Below are 16,622 nucleotides of genomic sequence, written 5' to 3' on the forward strand. Positions count from 1 at the left end.
TTCATTTTTTAATTTTTTAATTTTTTATTCTTTATTTATTTTTGTATTATTGTTTTTTTTTTATTTATTGTGGGACAGCCTAGTCAGTATGATTCTGTCTTGGCCTGTCTGTTTGCCTCAGTCAGTTCCCCTGATTGCCTGGCCCCTCCCCTCTCATTAGGAGATTGGCCTCACCACTTAATTTTGCTTCAGTTAAATTATCTTTAATAAACTCATTTGTATATTTAAACTGTTACTGTGTGCACTTCCCTTATTCGTTATGCTCTTGAACAAGCTGGACATGAATACATTCACGGCACAGGCTTACAGCATACAGCCTATGGGTGTATTATAAGACAATAAAAGTGATGAATTACAGCCAATATATCCATTATTACAGCCGCAAACAGCTAGCAGGAAACTGGCAGGCAGAACCGGGCAGAACCGAGACCTGTGGAAAGGAGGCTGGGTCACACGTCATTAACGCGTCATATCTTTGGGGTAAACACATTAGGCAAAACCGTTCTTTTAATACATCCATGGGCAGAACCAAGGCCTATGGAACGGAGGCTGGGTCACGGGCGGACGTGGCTATTTGGGTATAACACATGCGCAGTGTAACTGAAGCTGCGGTCGCGTGTTGGAATCGGCTCAATCTTGGCGAATGCAGACCAGATTTTGTGTTTTACCCCCAAAGATATACATTCATACGTGTAAGAAGTTACAAACAGTCCCTCTAACTAATTGTTCATAAATTTAGAGTGTCAAGTGAGTTGACACTACCTAAATCAATCACATACAATCAATCATGGAGTTTTCCCCCTGTTGTTCAGGTTCCTCTCTCAGTCCAAATATATGTATAAATATCAATAATAAAAAAATAAATATTCAATAATATAGGGTTTTCTGCTGGTGCTCAATTTTTTGCCAAAAGTTCAATGTGTCTGCCACTCTGAGTAAACACATACAGTGTAAATACATTATTGTATTTCGGTGACTTTAAAGTAGAAGTACTGGTAGCTGTTTAAGTTATGATATAGAAGCTGAAGCTGATCAACAAAATAATCAATGTGACATAATAAAAGATGGTATTTTAGGAGCTGGTTCTGTAATAAATAATTATATTCTGCAGGAAAATCCATGTGACCTTCATCACTGATGGGCTTATGATTATTTTTAATATTATCATTATTTACCGGTAATAACATTTGATTATTAACAGACAGTTGTAAACATATTTTCTTTCTGAATGTGAAACACTGGTATATGTGTTGAATACATGAGGTGGACCATTATTGTGTGAGTTGAAAGATGACGAGTTCAAGGATGATGTTTCACTCTAAATTTTTTTCATTTGGTTTCCAAATAATTCTAGAAACATATTTAATTTCACCTCTTTTCAAAGGATAAGAAAATAATATTTACTCTGATATCTACAGAAGTATGGAGGACGGAACCTGCCAAAATGAATGAATAAATAAATAAATGACTTGAGAAATAAATAAATATGTCATTAAATGCAGCATTAAAAATAAATGTAGCCATTAATTACTTGATAAGATTTCACATAAATTGATTTTTCTGTTTTAATTTGCGCCTTTATTTATTTATTTATTCATATATTTATTTACTTATTTATTTATTTGCTCTTCTATTTAATTTTCCCTTTTATTTATTTATTTTTTTGTCGTTGTTAATTTTTAAGGTATTTTAATATATTTTGTTTATTTCTATTTTATTTATTAATTTGTTCTTGAAGTTTTTATTATATTTATTTATTCATGCACTCATTTTTATTTTTATTTTTAAATTAATTAATTACTTTATTTATTTATGTCAGCATAATTTTCCCTTTGCATTTCATTTTTACATTTTATTTATTTCACCAAACTTATTTATTTCTGTATTCTTTTCCTCATACATTTCTTTGAGCATGTCTGCCTCATTATGCAAATGAGGGGGCTGCCAGTAAAAGCATAAATACATACATAAATAAATACATACATTTAAAAATAAAAATAAAAAATAAGTGCAAAAATAAAGAAATACATTAAAAAATAAATACATGAATACATAAAAGGAAAAAATAAACAAAAGAGTGAATAAATAAGGAAATGAATACACAAACAAATAAATAAAAGAGCAAATTAAAACAGACAAATAAATTCACATTCTCGTTTTATCAATTAATTAATGGCTACATTTATTTGTAATATTATTTTCCTACATTTTATGGCATATTTTTTATTTTTCTTTTCTTTTATTATTTTCTTTTTTTTATTATTCTTTTTTTTTATTTATTGTGCTACGGCCTTGTCAGTATGATTCTGTCTTGGCCTGCCTATTTGCCTCTGTCAGTTCCCCTGATTGCCTCAAGATGGTCTCTCTCTCTCTCCCTCATGGAAGGCTGGTGCCTTGCAGGCTCCCAGCTTGTTTTTTTTTTGTGGTTTTGCTTATATTTAGTTATCCCTTATGTTAAAGGTATCTTAGGTTAGCACTATAGTTTCACAGCACCCATCACCCACACCTCAATACTGACTCTACACCCTTATTGACATCATTTTGCTTCAGTTAAATTTATCTTTAAAGAACTTATTTGCATATTTAAACTGTTACTGTGTGGACTTCCTTTATTTGTTATGCTCTCGAATGAGCTGGGCATAAAAAATTAAGTGATTTATTTATTCATTTTTATCTGATTTCGGCAAGTTCTGTCCTCCATAATTAACTGTTAATAAAGCTAGAACCATTGCTCTACATTATATTTATATTTCAATTAAAAGATGGTAAGAATTCATTATATAGCAAGCACGTTCACTGGTTACTACCCGGTTGTTTGGGAACGGAGATGTTAGTAAACGTACGTTACATTAACGGAATGCATGAATACATTCACGGCACAGCATTACAGCATACAGCCTATGGGTGTATTATAAGACAATAAAAGTGATGAATTACAGCCAATATATCCACTATTACAGCCGCAAACAGCTAGCAGGAAGCTGGCAGGGAGAACCGGGCAGAACCGAGACCTATGGAAAGGAGGCTGGGTCACGCGTCATCAACGCGTCATATCTTTGGGGTAAACACATTGGGCAGGACCGTTCTTTTAATACATCCATGGGCAGAACCGAGGCCTATGGAAAGGAGGCTGTGTCACGGGCGGACATGGCTCTTTGGGTATAACACATGCGCAGTGTAACTGAAGCTGCGGTCCTGCGTTGGAATTGGCTCAATTTCGGCGAGTACAGACCAGATTTTGTGTTTTACCCCCAAAGATATGACGCGTGACCCAGATTCCTTTCCATAGGCCTTAGACAGAACTCGGATATGTCACATGAGCGCACAGGGTGGCGCAGTCTCGTGGGTCTGATGCGCGTTCATTATGCCGAGGAAAATAACTCTGGATTCAGCTATTAGTTCATTTTATAACTTTAAAAACAAAATTTTTGAAATAAGGGCTGTTTAGGCGTTCTTACTGGGAAGTTGATTCACCTAAAAAAAAAGATCTGCTGAGTTACAGACGTCTCTTTCCCACTCTAAGTCTATGGGAAAAAGTCTTTTTGGGCCCAGTGCATCACGTGACTGACACGGAAGTTGCAGGTTAATTTGGGCACTACGAAAGTCGGGATCGTCAACCGGCGTACTTCCTGGGGGCTTGATTAGCACCACCTAGTGTGCTGGAGTAATATGCATTTATTGACATACATTATGTGGCCCCTTTGTGACAACGACAAATCCCTTCTCTTCATCTATGTTATATTTAACACACTATACATTTCCCATTGCTCTATTATGCAGCATATATCTCTTTTTATCGGCAATGTAGAATTAACCTGTGTCCAAGACAGCAGGCCTGCATTATTTCTTCCCCCGTTTCTATGTGCAAAATGCTTCTTTACAATGGTCAGACAAGACACTTGCATGTACATTTAATCCCTTTAAAAAGTTGTATTTTAGATATTATTAGATCTGCATGATTGAATTGTGCAAAAGCCCCAGTCTTGAGGGTTCAAACTGTGTTGTTTTCTTTTAAGAACATGTAATACTCTTTTGCTATCAGGAAATAAAAGCCAGTGGCGATCCCATATCTCCACAATCTGGGACCTAACTTCATCCTCCAAGATGACAACGCTCGCCCCCACGGAGCCAGGGTCATCACAGACTACCTCCACAATGTGGGAGTAGAGAATGGAACGGCCTGCCAATAGTCCAGACTTCAACCCAATTGAACACTTGTGGGATCAGCTTGGGCGTGCTGTACGTGTTAGAGTAACCAACACAACCACGCTGGCTGACCTGCAATGAATCCTGGTTGAGGAATGGAACGCCATCCCACAGCAACGTGTGACCAGGCTGTTGTGGCTGCGTATGGATCTTCCACCCGCTACTGAGGCTCCTGACGGTGTATTAAATGAATAAAGTGTAAAATAGACAATATGTCTTGTTTTTTCCGTTACTGAGTCAATTCCAACAGGAGAACACACTGTTTACCATCGGCAGAGCATTTTGGCAAATTTTTCTTGGGCGCTACCCACATAATCAGCTGTGCTGCTCATCCCACAAATGCATGATCCTTACAAGTTGGACATCATTATGAAGGTAAATAAACAGGCTTTCCAACGATGTAAAATACAGTTTCTGAACTTTTTTCCCCCAGTTTATATTAAAGACATCTCACAGAGAAGCAGTGTAGTATTAACACTTCCACAATAACTGATTTTATTACCCGTGGCTGAATCAGATCTGAGAAAATGTCAATAAAAAGGACCCGAGACAAACAATATTAGTGAACCACACACTTTTATTCCATATGTAAAAGCATAAGGATACATAAAAACGATCCTGGACTCTATTTGCCAGTTCAAACCTTCATGTAAGGTCTTGTCCTTTATAGTCTTCATTCATTATACGTATAATGGTACAATTACAAATAACTGCACTTTGCTTGATTACAATTCCAGTGATAACCAAGGACATATCTATCTGACAATGTGATTTCATCACATTATTCTCTTTGGTTAACTGAATATATAAAAACGCTCAGTCATATGAGAATATGGATGTCACTTTCATCTCTGTGCCAGTACAGAGTTGGTCTGGGATGCGTTTAGCAGAGCTAAGCATAAAGACTAAAACCAGGAGGGAATCAAATGAATCATGTAAAGCAGAAATGTACACATGACAGATGCTTGATAATAGTAATATTTTTTCTATTCTAGTAATATTGTTTCTGATAAAGACAAATGTTCATGCAATAGTTTGAATAAAACAGCACCTAACAAAAACACACAGACATGCCTCTGAATATGATCCTTGATTTTGGATCATTTTGACCAATTAATGTGATAATGCCCAGATTATAGTAGCAATAAAAATCAAGGTCAAACTCCATCTCGTTTCTCCTCTTTTGTTAGACTTTGTTCTGGAAATGTCCTGGTATCCAGTTTGTAACACACCAGTCTTTCTAAATTTGTATTTCCCAAGCCTAAACCGAGATAACCCTGGTGACATCATCAGAGTTATTTAGTAGAATCAGCGAGTAGTTATCTCTCTTTTCCTGTTATTTATTTAGCTAACAAGTCCTTTAAATTTTGACACCCGGTAAAGGAGACGGAGTGAGTCGTCGTTTACAACTCTGATTGAATTTCCTGATGCCTTCGTCTTTGAAACGTCAACAGTTTCAAACCTCAAAAGTGTGGAGGACGGAACTTGCGAAAATCAAAAATACACGTATAAATGACTCGATAAATAAATACATAAATATGTCATTAAAATTAGCAGAAAATGCAAAAAAATAAAATAAAAGTAAATGTAGCCATACAAATTGATAAAATTTAACATAAATTGTTATTTCTGTTTTAATTTGCTTCTTCAATTGTCTGTTCTTCTTCAATTATAATGTATTTATAAGGCTTTATATACAACTCCTAATAAATATTTATAATGATAACAAGGTTTATAAAGTATTCATGCAGAGTACGATTACAGTCTCGATCCGAGAGACCTAAACGTCAGTGTGATCTACAACAGACCATAGTCTTTAAACCACTACAGTCTGATCTACAACAGACCATAGTCTTTAATAGACTACAGTCTGATCTACAACCTCTGTTGACCTAACGTGTCTAAACGACTAGTGTAAGTATATAATTACAGTATCTTTGTGTTTCTATATTTGAGTATAAGCAGTATATTGCAGTGTGTTCCATGTGAACACAAGAGATTTTATTCATGAAGATCGGTACGGGGCCGTTATTGGAGCAAAACTATTTGAAAATGTGTGTGTAGAGTTGTGTAACTGTCTCTCAGTCTGTGTGTGTGTGTGTAATCATCACAATCATTTTCAGCCAATAATATCTATTTACGCATTTACAGACATTACATTGAGAACTTATTGTTTATTTAAGAAATGTGAAAAATATGTTAATTATAATTTGCCTGAAAGTCAGAGGTCACTATGTAAACAGTACCATAATCTGATTACCACAACCACCATATTATTTAATTTACCTATTTCATTATCTTTTTTATTCTGTTATATAATAATGTTATTCATTGTTTTCTCTCTCTCATTATCCACAGTCTGCTTTGTACATCTCTAGTCTGCTACAGGATGCAACATCAAAATGCAGAGCAGTGGCTGGAATGGCTGGATGCAAAGGAGAAAAAACAAAAGCTTGTTGGCGGTCTTCAGAGCGAACATGAACCTCATCGGCAGGACCCTGAGGCCCAACGAGGACCTCGCCAACAGGCCCCTCAGGGACAACGAGGACCTCGCCAAACAGCCCCTTAGGGCCAACGAGGACCTCGCCAACAAGCCCCTCAGGGCCAACGAGGACCTCATCACTATGACCCTCAACGCCAACAAGGACCTCGCCAACATTACCCTCAGGTACAACGAGGACCTCGCCATCAGGACCCTCAGGGACATCGGGGACCTTGTCAGCATTTCCCTCAGGGCCAGCAAGGACCTCGTCAACATGACCCGCAGGGCCAACCTGGACCTCATCAACAGGACCTTGAGATCATCTCAAGGCAGGCGGCAGAAATCTCCCGACTCAAGGAAGCTCTTCAACTGAAGAATGAAACCTACGAGGAGCTGATTGCATGGTGTGAGAAATCAAGGTTCCAAAAGGAGATGGCCAAGAGCAGAGAGTTGGAGACGGAAGTCAACGAGCTGCGGGATGAGAATAAGGACCTGGCCACAAAACATCAACGCCGGGAGACGGAGGTCAACAAGCTCCGGGATGAGATCAACGACCTGGCCTTAAAATATCAACGCCAGGAGACGGAGGTCAATAAGCTGCGGAATGAGAACAGCTATCTGGCCTTAAAACATCAATGCAGGGAGACGGAGTTCAACAAGCTGCAGGATGACAACAACGACCTGGCCGGAAAACAACAGGCTTTGGAGACCCAAATCAAACTGATGGCGAGTAAACTCAATCAGGTGGAGATTGAGAAGATAAAACTGGTGGACAAATTCCCTTTGGACATGCCAGTTTTGGAATCAAGGTTACAAAAGGAGCTGGCCAAGAACACAGAGTTGGAGACGGAAGTCAACAAGCTGCGGGATGAGAACAAGGACCTGGCGGCAGAAATCTCCCGACTCAAGGAAGCTCTCCAACTCAAGAATGAAACCTACCAGCTCCTGAACCAGGAGTACGAGGAGCTGGTTGAATGGTGTGAGGAATCAAATTTCCAAAAGGAGATGGCCAAGTACAGAGAGTTGGAGACGGAAGTCAACATGCTGCAGCATGAGAACAAGGACCTGGCCGCAAAACATCAACGCCGGGAGACGGAGGTCAACAAGCTGCGGGATGAGATCAAGGATCTGGCCGTAAAACAACAGGCTTTGGAGACCCAAATCAAACCGATGGCGAGTAAACTCAATCAGGTGGAGATTGAGAAGATAAAACTGGTGGACAAATGCCCTTTGGACATGCCAGTTTTAGAATCAAGGTTACAAAAGGAGCTGGCCAAGAACACAGAGTTGGAGACGGAAGTCAACAAGCTGCGGGATGAGAACAAGGACTTGGCCGGAAAACATCAACGCTGGGAGACGGCATTCAACAAACTGCGGGATGAGATCAACGATCTGGCCTTAAAAAATCAACGCCGGGAGACAGAGTTCAAAAGGCTGCAGGATGAGAACAAGGACATGGCCAGAAAACATAAACGCCGGGAGACGGAGTTCGACAAAGTGTTGGATGAGAAAAATGATCTGGCCTTAAAACATCTACGCCAGGAGACGGAGGTCAACAAGCTGTGGGACAAGAACAACAACCTGGCCCAACAACAACAACGCCGGGAGACGGAGTTCAGCCAGTTGCATGGCGAGAACAAGGTCCTGGAGGATCTCTGTCTCAAACTGAAGAAGAAAAAGAAGACGTGGGGTTTCTTTTTTGGCAGGAGGGAAACAGAGGATAGACAGACACAGCTGGAGGAGTTGAAAACCAAAATGCTCAACAAGGAGGTGAAAAAGAAAGAGAAGAGGGAGAAAGCGTAGATGAACGAGAGTCGTGACGGGGACAGTCGGGTGGAGAAGGCCGCTTGGTGTTGACACCAGTAGCTCCCTCTTCCCCCCCCTCACCTCTCCACCCTCTCTCCTCCATCCACCTCACCTCCTCTCTTTTCATCCCTCCTCCTTCTGTCCACCCTCCCTCCATCCCACCTCCACCTTTACTCCCTCTCCCGTACCCCGTCGACTTCAGGGCGGCACAATGGCTCAGTGATTAATGATTAGCACTGCAGCCTCACAGAGACAGGTGGAGATCCACCTGTCCAGCTGTATGGAGTTTGCATATTCTCCCACGATATCAAAAGATATGCAAATGATTTGGACACTCATTGTATTTGATTTAAGCCCTGGTGATCAGGTCTCCTCCCTAATATACTAAAGGGACTGTTTGTAAGAATCAGAAATACTTGTTAACAGCGCCACCTGTTGTGTGGGAGTCTTGTCTGAACAGCGTAGCCACACGCGAGCGCGCATATGCGACATATGCGAGCGCGCATATGCGACATATGCGAGTATCAAAGAATACAGTAGCTTACTGTAATCAAAGCATACAGTAATTTGCTGTAATAATTCAAAAATTACAGTAAAAATACTGGCAGCAGTTTCGCCAGTAAGTTACTGTAAAATTTACGGTATCTGTACTGTATCAAAGTAACATCCAAATAAAACATTCAAATACTCAAGCCCTTACAAATAAAAATAGTGTGATGAGTTGTGAGTGAGTAAGAGACACAGAGTGTGTGTGTGTGTGTGTGTGTGTGTGTGTGTGTGTGTGTGTGTGTGTGTGTGTGTGTGTGTCTGACTGACTGAGTGAGGGTGTATATTTGACTGTGTATGAATATCTGAGTCCATGGACTGAGTAAATACCATAACTTTTCTGTTTCAAAATGAAATAGCCTCCCCTGTTACACTGAGGGGGTTCACTAGACAGAACCATCCTATTGAACAATACTGTGTGCTGGCTAAACATCTTCAATATTAAACGTAGAAATAATGGCAGGTTGAACATTGTAAATATAATAAAATACAAAAATACAAAAATAGCCCTTACAAATAAAAATACTGTTGTGAAAGAATTATGTGTGTGTGTATCTGACTGTGTGTGTGTGTATGTGTATCTGAGTGAGTGACGGGCTGAAAACATTTGTACTTTTAAAAAAAACATTTCTGTTTCAAAATGAAATAACCTCCCCGTTACACTGGGGGGTTCACTAGACAGAACCATGCTGTTGAACAATACTGTGTGCTGGCTAAACATTGTCAATATTAAACATAGAAATAATGCCAGGTTGAACATTTTAAACAAAATTAAATAAAAAATACAAAAATAGCCCTTACAAATAAAAATACTGTTGTGAATGAATGAATTCATGTGTGAGTGTATCTGAGTAAGTGACGGGCTTAAAACATTTGTACTTTGTGGACTGAGTAAATACTGTAACTTTTCTGTTTCAAAATGAAATAGCCTCCCCCGTTACACTGCGGGGGTTCACTAGACAGAACCATACTGTTGAACAATACTGTGTGCTGGCTCAATATGGTCAATTATTAAACGTATAAATAATGCCAGGTTGAACATTTTAAGCAAAATTAAATAAAAAATAACATTGTGAATAAGTGAGACACAGACACAAAGGGATTTTCAGTAATTGAGTGAGATATGGAGGGTTTGTGTGTGTGCATTTTAACTCTACAGACAGAGTCAGGGATGTGATTGTTAAACTCACACAAAGTCCCACTCGAAATCCATGAGCTTCCGCAGGAGGGTGCAAACATGAGGATTCAGGGATGTCACTTTCTTATGAACCATTTTCCCGCTCTTCTTGATGGTCACCTTTCCCTGTCGTGCCTTTGTCCCTCTCTCTGGGTTGATCCTGACACGGCTTCTACAAGGCATAGCAAGGTAAAACAAAAAGACACAAATGTGAATAAAACCACCTCTTACCTAATATTAGACCGCTAAATATTGTTAGTGTAAATAATACCTGATTTATTATAAGTCCCCAAATCATTCTTTTTCATGCTTTATGTTTGCAATGCATATTAGAGTAGATACACGTGGACATGGTGAAATACTTCTTGCTAATATAGCTTACTTGCATGATGTTTTATGAGTGTCACACTTTTGGAATATGCATATAACATTGAGTGTTTTTGGTAACTTGATGACTCTTTGATAATTATCTATTTAATTTAATTATTCAAGACTAATAACAATGGGTTATTAATTTATATATGAAATGATATTATTGAAGGCTAATACTGTTTTTATGTTTCTTGTATATATTTTAGAACCACACATACACACCCAAACGTCCAAGTGATCATTTAAGCTTATTTTGGAATGAACTCTCCATACCCTACTCTCTGATCGTATGTCTATCACACATAGATAGATACAAGGATAGCTGTAAGGCCCAAACATCTGACACAAATGACTATATGGAATTCAAACTTACCTCTGTATGAATTCAAGTGTGCAGGCAGCGTGATCCTGATATTGGAGGTTGAAGTTGTAGTAGGATGTGAAGACAACAGCAAGCCCCAACGCAGACAATGCCCCTTCACACACCACCTGACCCTCGATGCTTACCATCCAGCGCTGGTCGGAAATCATTGGACCTGAAACACAATGCAAAAAGCTTTAGGCTGAATACCAAATTGACCATTTGACGAATTATCAAGTGGCCACTTACCGCGTTATTGTTTTTGTATGGTATTGGCATTTCCAACTGATATTTGAAAACATTTCTAAAAAAATTTAAGCCTCCGCTAGATATCAGGAATTCTTGATGCAGGATGTGAGATGCTACTCATCTACTGTACTGCTCTTGGATGTATCCAGGTAGCCATTTACATACTTGCGACACCATCGCGCACTCATTTGCATAAAGCTTAGTGGTTGTGTCGGTTGCAGTGAAGGAGAAATCAAGTAAAAAAGTTAATACAAATAAAATAAAATCTACAAAGGGAGGGAGAATATCAAAATAACTATTTACACATTTACAAGCTATAGGAACACCCTAATCCAGAAAGAGAGTGAGAGAAAAGCTAAAACAAACTATTTATATATAAGAGAAGAATCAGAGAAATTATTATTCCGTAGCTTACTGTGTATGTATTATAGAGTCAACTATTTATTAACTAAAACATAGCCCACTGTGTATGTATTATAGAGTCAACTATTTATTAACCATCTAAAACTATGTATTTATTTATCCATTTCTGTATGCACAACTGTTTATGAATCAGTATCTATTTATAAGAATGTAAAGGTGTGTGTATTATATACAATATAGAAGACATAACCATAGAAACTCACTACAACTGAACTCCAACTCCAGCGGCAAGCAGCGTCTTCTTGCCTGCCCCACACCTTCTGACTGCCTGCTGACAGGCTCAATAGAAATACTCTGCATATGTGCACTAGTACAGTGTAAGTAGAAACGTGGGGCTTAGTGCTTACCTAGAATGATCAACAAAGGGCTATCAGGAAGGGTGAGGGATGTCTTCACAGTCGCCGCTGTGTCTGACACCTATATAGGAGACAATAAAGGCATTGCAATTTTAAGTTAATGTTAATACAATTAAACAATGCTTTAACTATAGTCGTCATCAATTTTCCTTTTTAAAGAAATTATTTTTAAAATCCCACTGAGCTCCACTCATTGCATTTCAATAATTTCAATGTCTTAATCTGAAATAAACTACATCAGTTATACTCACATCTGCCTGCAAGATGAGTACATCTCTCCTCTCTTTGAAGCACCCTGCTTGCTCATCTGAGCACCCTGCATGCTCATGTGAGCACCCTGCTTGCTCAACAGTATTCTCTCCATCATCTCTACCTGACCTGATCTGACTCAAAAGATTACCAACTACACAACCTTTATGTGTTGTTGACAAGTGTGGTGAAAAAGTGGACATCACAGTAAACATTTTACCACAATTTGTGAATGGACATAAGACTGGTTTCCCCTCTTTAATGTGAGTCTTCAAGTGAGAAAATAATGTAGACAAACTGTCACATTTGACAGTACAGAAATCGATGTGGCATGATAAACCGTCTAATGTTAATGTCCTTATGCCAGAACATCCTTCCCTCAAGCTGGACTCCCTCTGATCTGGGTGATCTCTATATACATGGCATTTTAAAGCTGTAACTTTGCCAAATGAACGGTAACAATCGTGGAAAGCACATTTAAATGTGATGTGTGGGGTGTTTTGGTGAACTTTCATATGCCTAACAAAGGCATATTTAGTACCACATGCATGGCGGCAAAATTCACAGTTGAACATTCTGGAAACACAAGATAGATACTGCCTTGTCTCCCTTTTAGATTGTAGCTACTTATTATATATAATATTACTAATAATTATTAGTAATTCTATTGAGAATTTAAATGCTGACTAAGCTAAAACCAGCTAGCTAACATGAATATAAGATAGACTACTGATTTGTGTTACCTGTGATACTAATGAGTATTGAAATATAGACGAAACTAAGAACAGCTAACGACCTAACGTTAGCTAACTAATGTACATACATGGAGGAACATGCACTGTGTTAGCAAAGGTACAATACAACTTGATAATTTGACTTACCATGAAGTAATGTAATGTAACCACTGGAGTTTCCCTTCGTCTGGTCTGACGATCAAAATGGAACTGGCGGTGGTGAAAATAAGAAGTGTTTATCCAAACTGCTGCTGTCTCTCCTCAAGTTGCACTGGAGAACAACGATGCTGCTGCTGCTGCTGCTGCCAGAGTGAGCTGTTGAGCTGTTGAGCTGTGGCGCTCAACGGTCAACTCGAAAAAAATACGCGGGAGAACTTAGAAAAATAGCCGTTAATTTATTTTCCCGAGATTCTCAGCGGCAAGCAAAAAGATACACTTGACCGCTGGGATCATGGGAGCAAGCGTTCTGTCTCCCAGAATGCATTGCTTTCACAGTAATATACAGTAAAAGCATTTTACAGGTCGCTGTAAATGTACATCTAAGTGTTACATGGGTCACGGGTGGACGTGGCTATTTGGGTATAACACATGCGCAGTGTAACTGAAGCTGCGGTCGCGTGTTGGAATCGGCTCAATCTTGGCGAATGCAGACCAGATTTTGTGTTTTACCCCCAAAGATATATATTTATACGTGTAAGAAGTTACAAACAGTCCCTCTAACTAATTGTTCATAAGTTTAGAGTGTCAAGTGAGTTGACACTACCTAAATCAATCACATACAATCAATCATGGAGTTTTCCCCCTGTTGTTCAGGTTTCTCTCTCAGTCCAAATATATGTATAAATATCAATAATAAAAAAATAAATATTCAATAATATAGGGTTTTCTGCTGGTGCTCAATTTTTGCCAAAAGTTCAATGTGTCTGCCACTCTGAGTAAACACATACAGTGTAAATACATTATTGTATTTCGGTGACTTTAAAGTAGAAGTACTGGTAGCTGTTTAAGTTATGATATAGAAGCTGAAGCTGATCAACAAAATAATCAATGTGACATAATAAAAGATGGTATTTTAGGAGCTGGTTCTGTAATAAATAATGATATTCTGCAGGAAAATCCATGTGACCTTCATCACTGACGGGCTTATGATTATTTTTAATATTATCATTATTTACCGGTAATAACATTTGATTATTAACAGACAGTTGTAAACATATTTTCTTTCTGAATGTGAAACACTGGTATATGTGTTGAATACATGAGGTGGACCATTATTGTGTGAGTTGACTGATGACGAGTTCAAGGATGATGTTTCACTCTAAATTTTTTTCATTTGGTCTCCAAATAATTCTAGAAACATATTTAATTTCACCTCTTTTCAAAGGATAAGAAAATAATATTTACTCTGATATCTACAGAAGTATGGAGGACGGAACCTGCCAAAATGAATGAATAAATAAATAAATGACTTGAGAAATAAATAAATATGTCATTAAATGCAGCATTAAAAATAAATGTAGCCATTAATTACTTGATAAGATTTCACATAAATTGATTTTTCTGTTTTAATTTGCGCCTTTATTTATTTATTTATTCATATATTTATTTACTTATTTATTTATTTACTCTTCTATTTAATTTTCCCTTTCATTTATTTTATTTTTTGTCGTTGTTAATTTTTTAGGTATTTTAATATATTTTGTTTATTTCTATTTTATTTATTAATTTGTTCTTGAAGTTTTTATTATATTTATTTATTTATGCACTCATTTTTATTTCTATTTTTAAATTAATTAATTACTTTATTTATTTATGTCAGCATAATTTTCCCTTTGCATTTCATTTTTACATTTTATTTATTTCACCAAACTTATTTATTTCTGTATTCTTTTCCTCATACATTTCTTTGTGCATGTCTGCCTCATTATGCAAATGAGGGGGCTGCCAGTAAAAGCATAAATACATACATAAATAAATACATACATTTAAAAATAAAAATAAAAAATAAGTGCAAAAATAAATAAATATAATATAAATTAAAAAAGAAAGAAATACATTAAAAAATAAATACATGAATACATAAAAGGAAAAAATAAACAAAAGAGTGAATAAATAAGGAAATTAATACATAAACAAATAAATAAAAGAGCAAATTAAAACAGACAAATAAATTCACATTCACATTTTATCAATTAATTTATGGCTACATTTATTTGTGATATTATTTTGCTACATTTTATGGCATATTTTTTATTTTTGTTTTCTTTTATTATTTTATTTTTTATTATTATTTTTTTTTATTTATTGTGCGACAGCTTTGTCAGTATGATTCTGTCTTGGCCTGCCTGTTTGCCTCTGTCAGTTCCCCTGATTGCCTGGCCCCTCCCCTCTCATTAGGAGATTGATGGGAGCATATATAAGCAGGGTCATTTCAAGATGGTCTCTCTCTCTCTCCCTCATGGAAGGCTGGTGCCTTGCAGGCTCCCAGCTCGGTTTGTTTGGTTTTGCTTATATTTAGTTATCCCTTATGTTAAAGGTATCTTAGGTTAGCACTATAGTTTCACAGCACCCATCACCCACACTTCCTGGATTAGTCGACACACGCTCCGAAGCCTCGGCACAGCACGTAACATCACTACTGAATACTGACTCTACACCCTTATTGACTTCAGTTTGCTTTAGTTAAATTATCTTTAATAAACTTATTTGCATATTTAAACTGTTACTGTGTGGACTTCCCTTATTTGTTATGCTCTCGAATGAGCTGGGCATAACAATTGAGTGATTTATGTGAGTTATTTATTCATATATATCTGATTTCGGCAAGTTCTGTCCTCCATAATTAACTGTTAATAAAGCTAGAACCATTGCTCTACATTATATTTATATTTCAATTAAAAGATGGCAAAAATGCATTATACAGCAAGCACGTTCACTAGTTACTACCCGGTTGTTTGGTAACGGAGATGTTAATAAACGTACGTTACATTAACGGAATGCATGAAAACATTCACGGCACAGGATTACAGCATACAGCCTATGGGTGTATTATAAGACAATAAAAGTGATGAATTACAGCCAATATATCCATTATTACAGCCGCAAACAGCTAGCAGGAAGCTGGCAGGCAGCAAGGCCTATGGAAAGGAGGCTGGGTCACACGTCATCAACGCGTCATATCTTTGCGGTAAACACATTGGGCAGAACTGTTCTTTTAATCCATGGGCAGAACCAAGGCCTATGGAACGGAGGCTGGGTCACGGGCGGACGTGGCTCTTTGGGTATAACACATGCGCAGTGTAACTGAAGCTGCGGTCGTGCGTTGGAATTGGCTCAATTTCAGCGAGTACAGACCAGATTTTGTGTTTTACCCCCAAAGATATGACGCATGACCCAGCCTCCTTTCCATAGGCCTTGGGCAGAACCCGGATATGTCACATGAGCGCGCAGGGTGGCGCAGTCTCGTGGGTCTGATGCACGTTCATTATGCCGAGGAAAATAACTCTGGATTCAGCTATTAGTTCATTTTACAACTTTAATTTTTTTTTAAATAAGGGCTATTTAGGTGTTCGTACTGAGAAGTTGATTCACCTAAAAAAAAAAAAGATCTGCTGAGTTACAGACGTCTCTTTCCCACTGTAAGTCTATGGGAAAAAGTCTT

At 37.7% G+C, this 16,622-nt stretch overlaps 1 protein-coding gene across 6 annotated transcripts; it reads right to left on the reverse strand.

The window, feature by feature from the left end:
• Positions 1-1,904: 1,904 nt before the first annotated feature.
• On the reverse strand, positions 1,905-13,425 carry LOC141759392 (uncharacterized). Of its 6 annotated transcripts, none has more exons than XM_074621420.1 (6): positions 13,109-13,425; positions 12,230-12,361; positions 11,970-12,039; positions 10,963-11,125; positions 10,233-10,389; positions 1,905-3,116 (listed from the first exon to the last, which is right to left on the reverse strand). In XM_074621420.1, exons 1-6 carry the CDS (start codon positions 13,109-13,111, stop codon positions 3,012-3,014), a joined length of 630 nt encoding a protein of 209 aa, XP_074477521.1. In that variant the 5' UTR covers positions 13,112-13,425; the 3' UTR covers positions 1,905-3,011. The 6 variants fall into 6 exon arrangements, 4 of the variants coding, with proteins under 4 accessions (XP_074477521.1, XP_074477522.1, XP_074477525.1 ...); XM_074621421.1 differs by having other exon boundaries at positions 12,230-12,285; positions 13,105-13,425; XM_074621424.1 differs by lacking the exon at positions 12,230-12,361 and having other exon boundaries at positions 13,109-13,420.
• Between the last annotated feature and the right edge of the window lie 3,197 nt (positions 13,426-16,622).

Source organism: Sebastes fasciatus, chromosome 21, assembly GCF_043250625.1.
Source record: "Sebastes fasciatus isolate fSebFas1 chromosome 21, fSebFas1.pri, whole genome shotgun sequence".
Taxonomy (NCBI): domain Eukaryota; kingdom Metazoa; phylum Chordata; class Actinopteri; order Perciformes; family Sebastidae; genus Sebastes; species Sebastes fasciatus.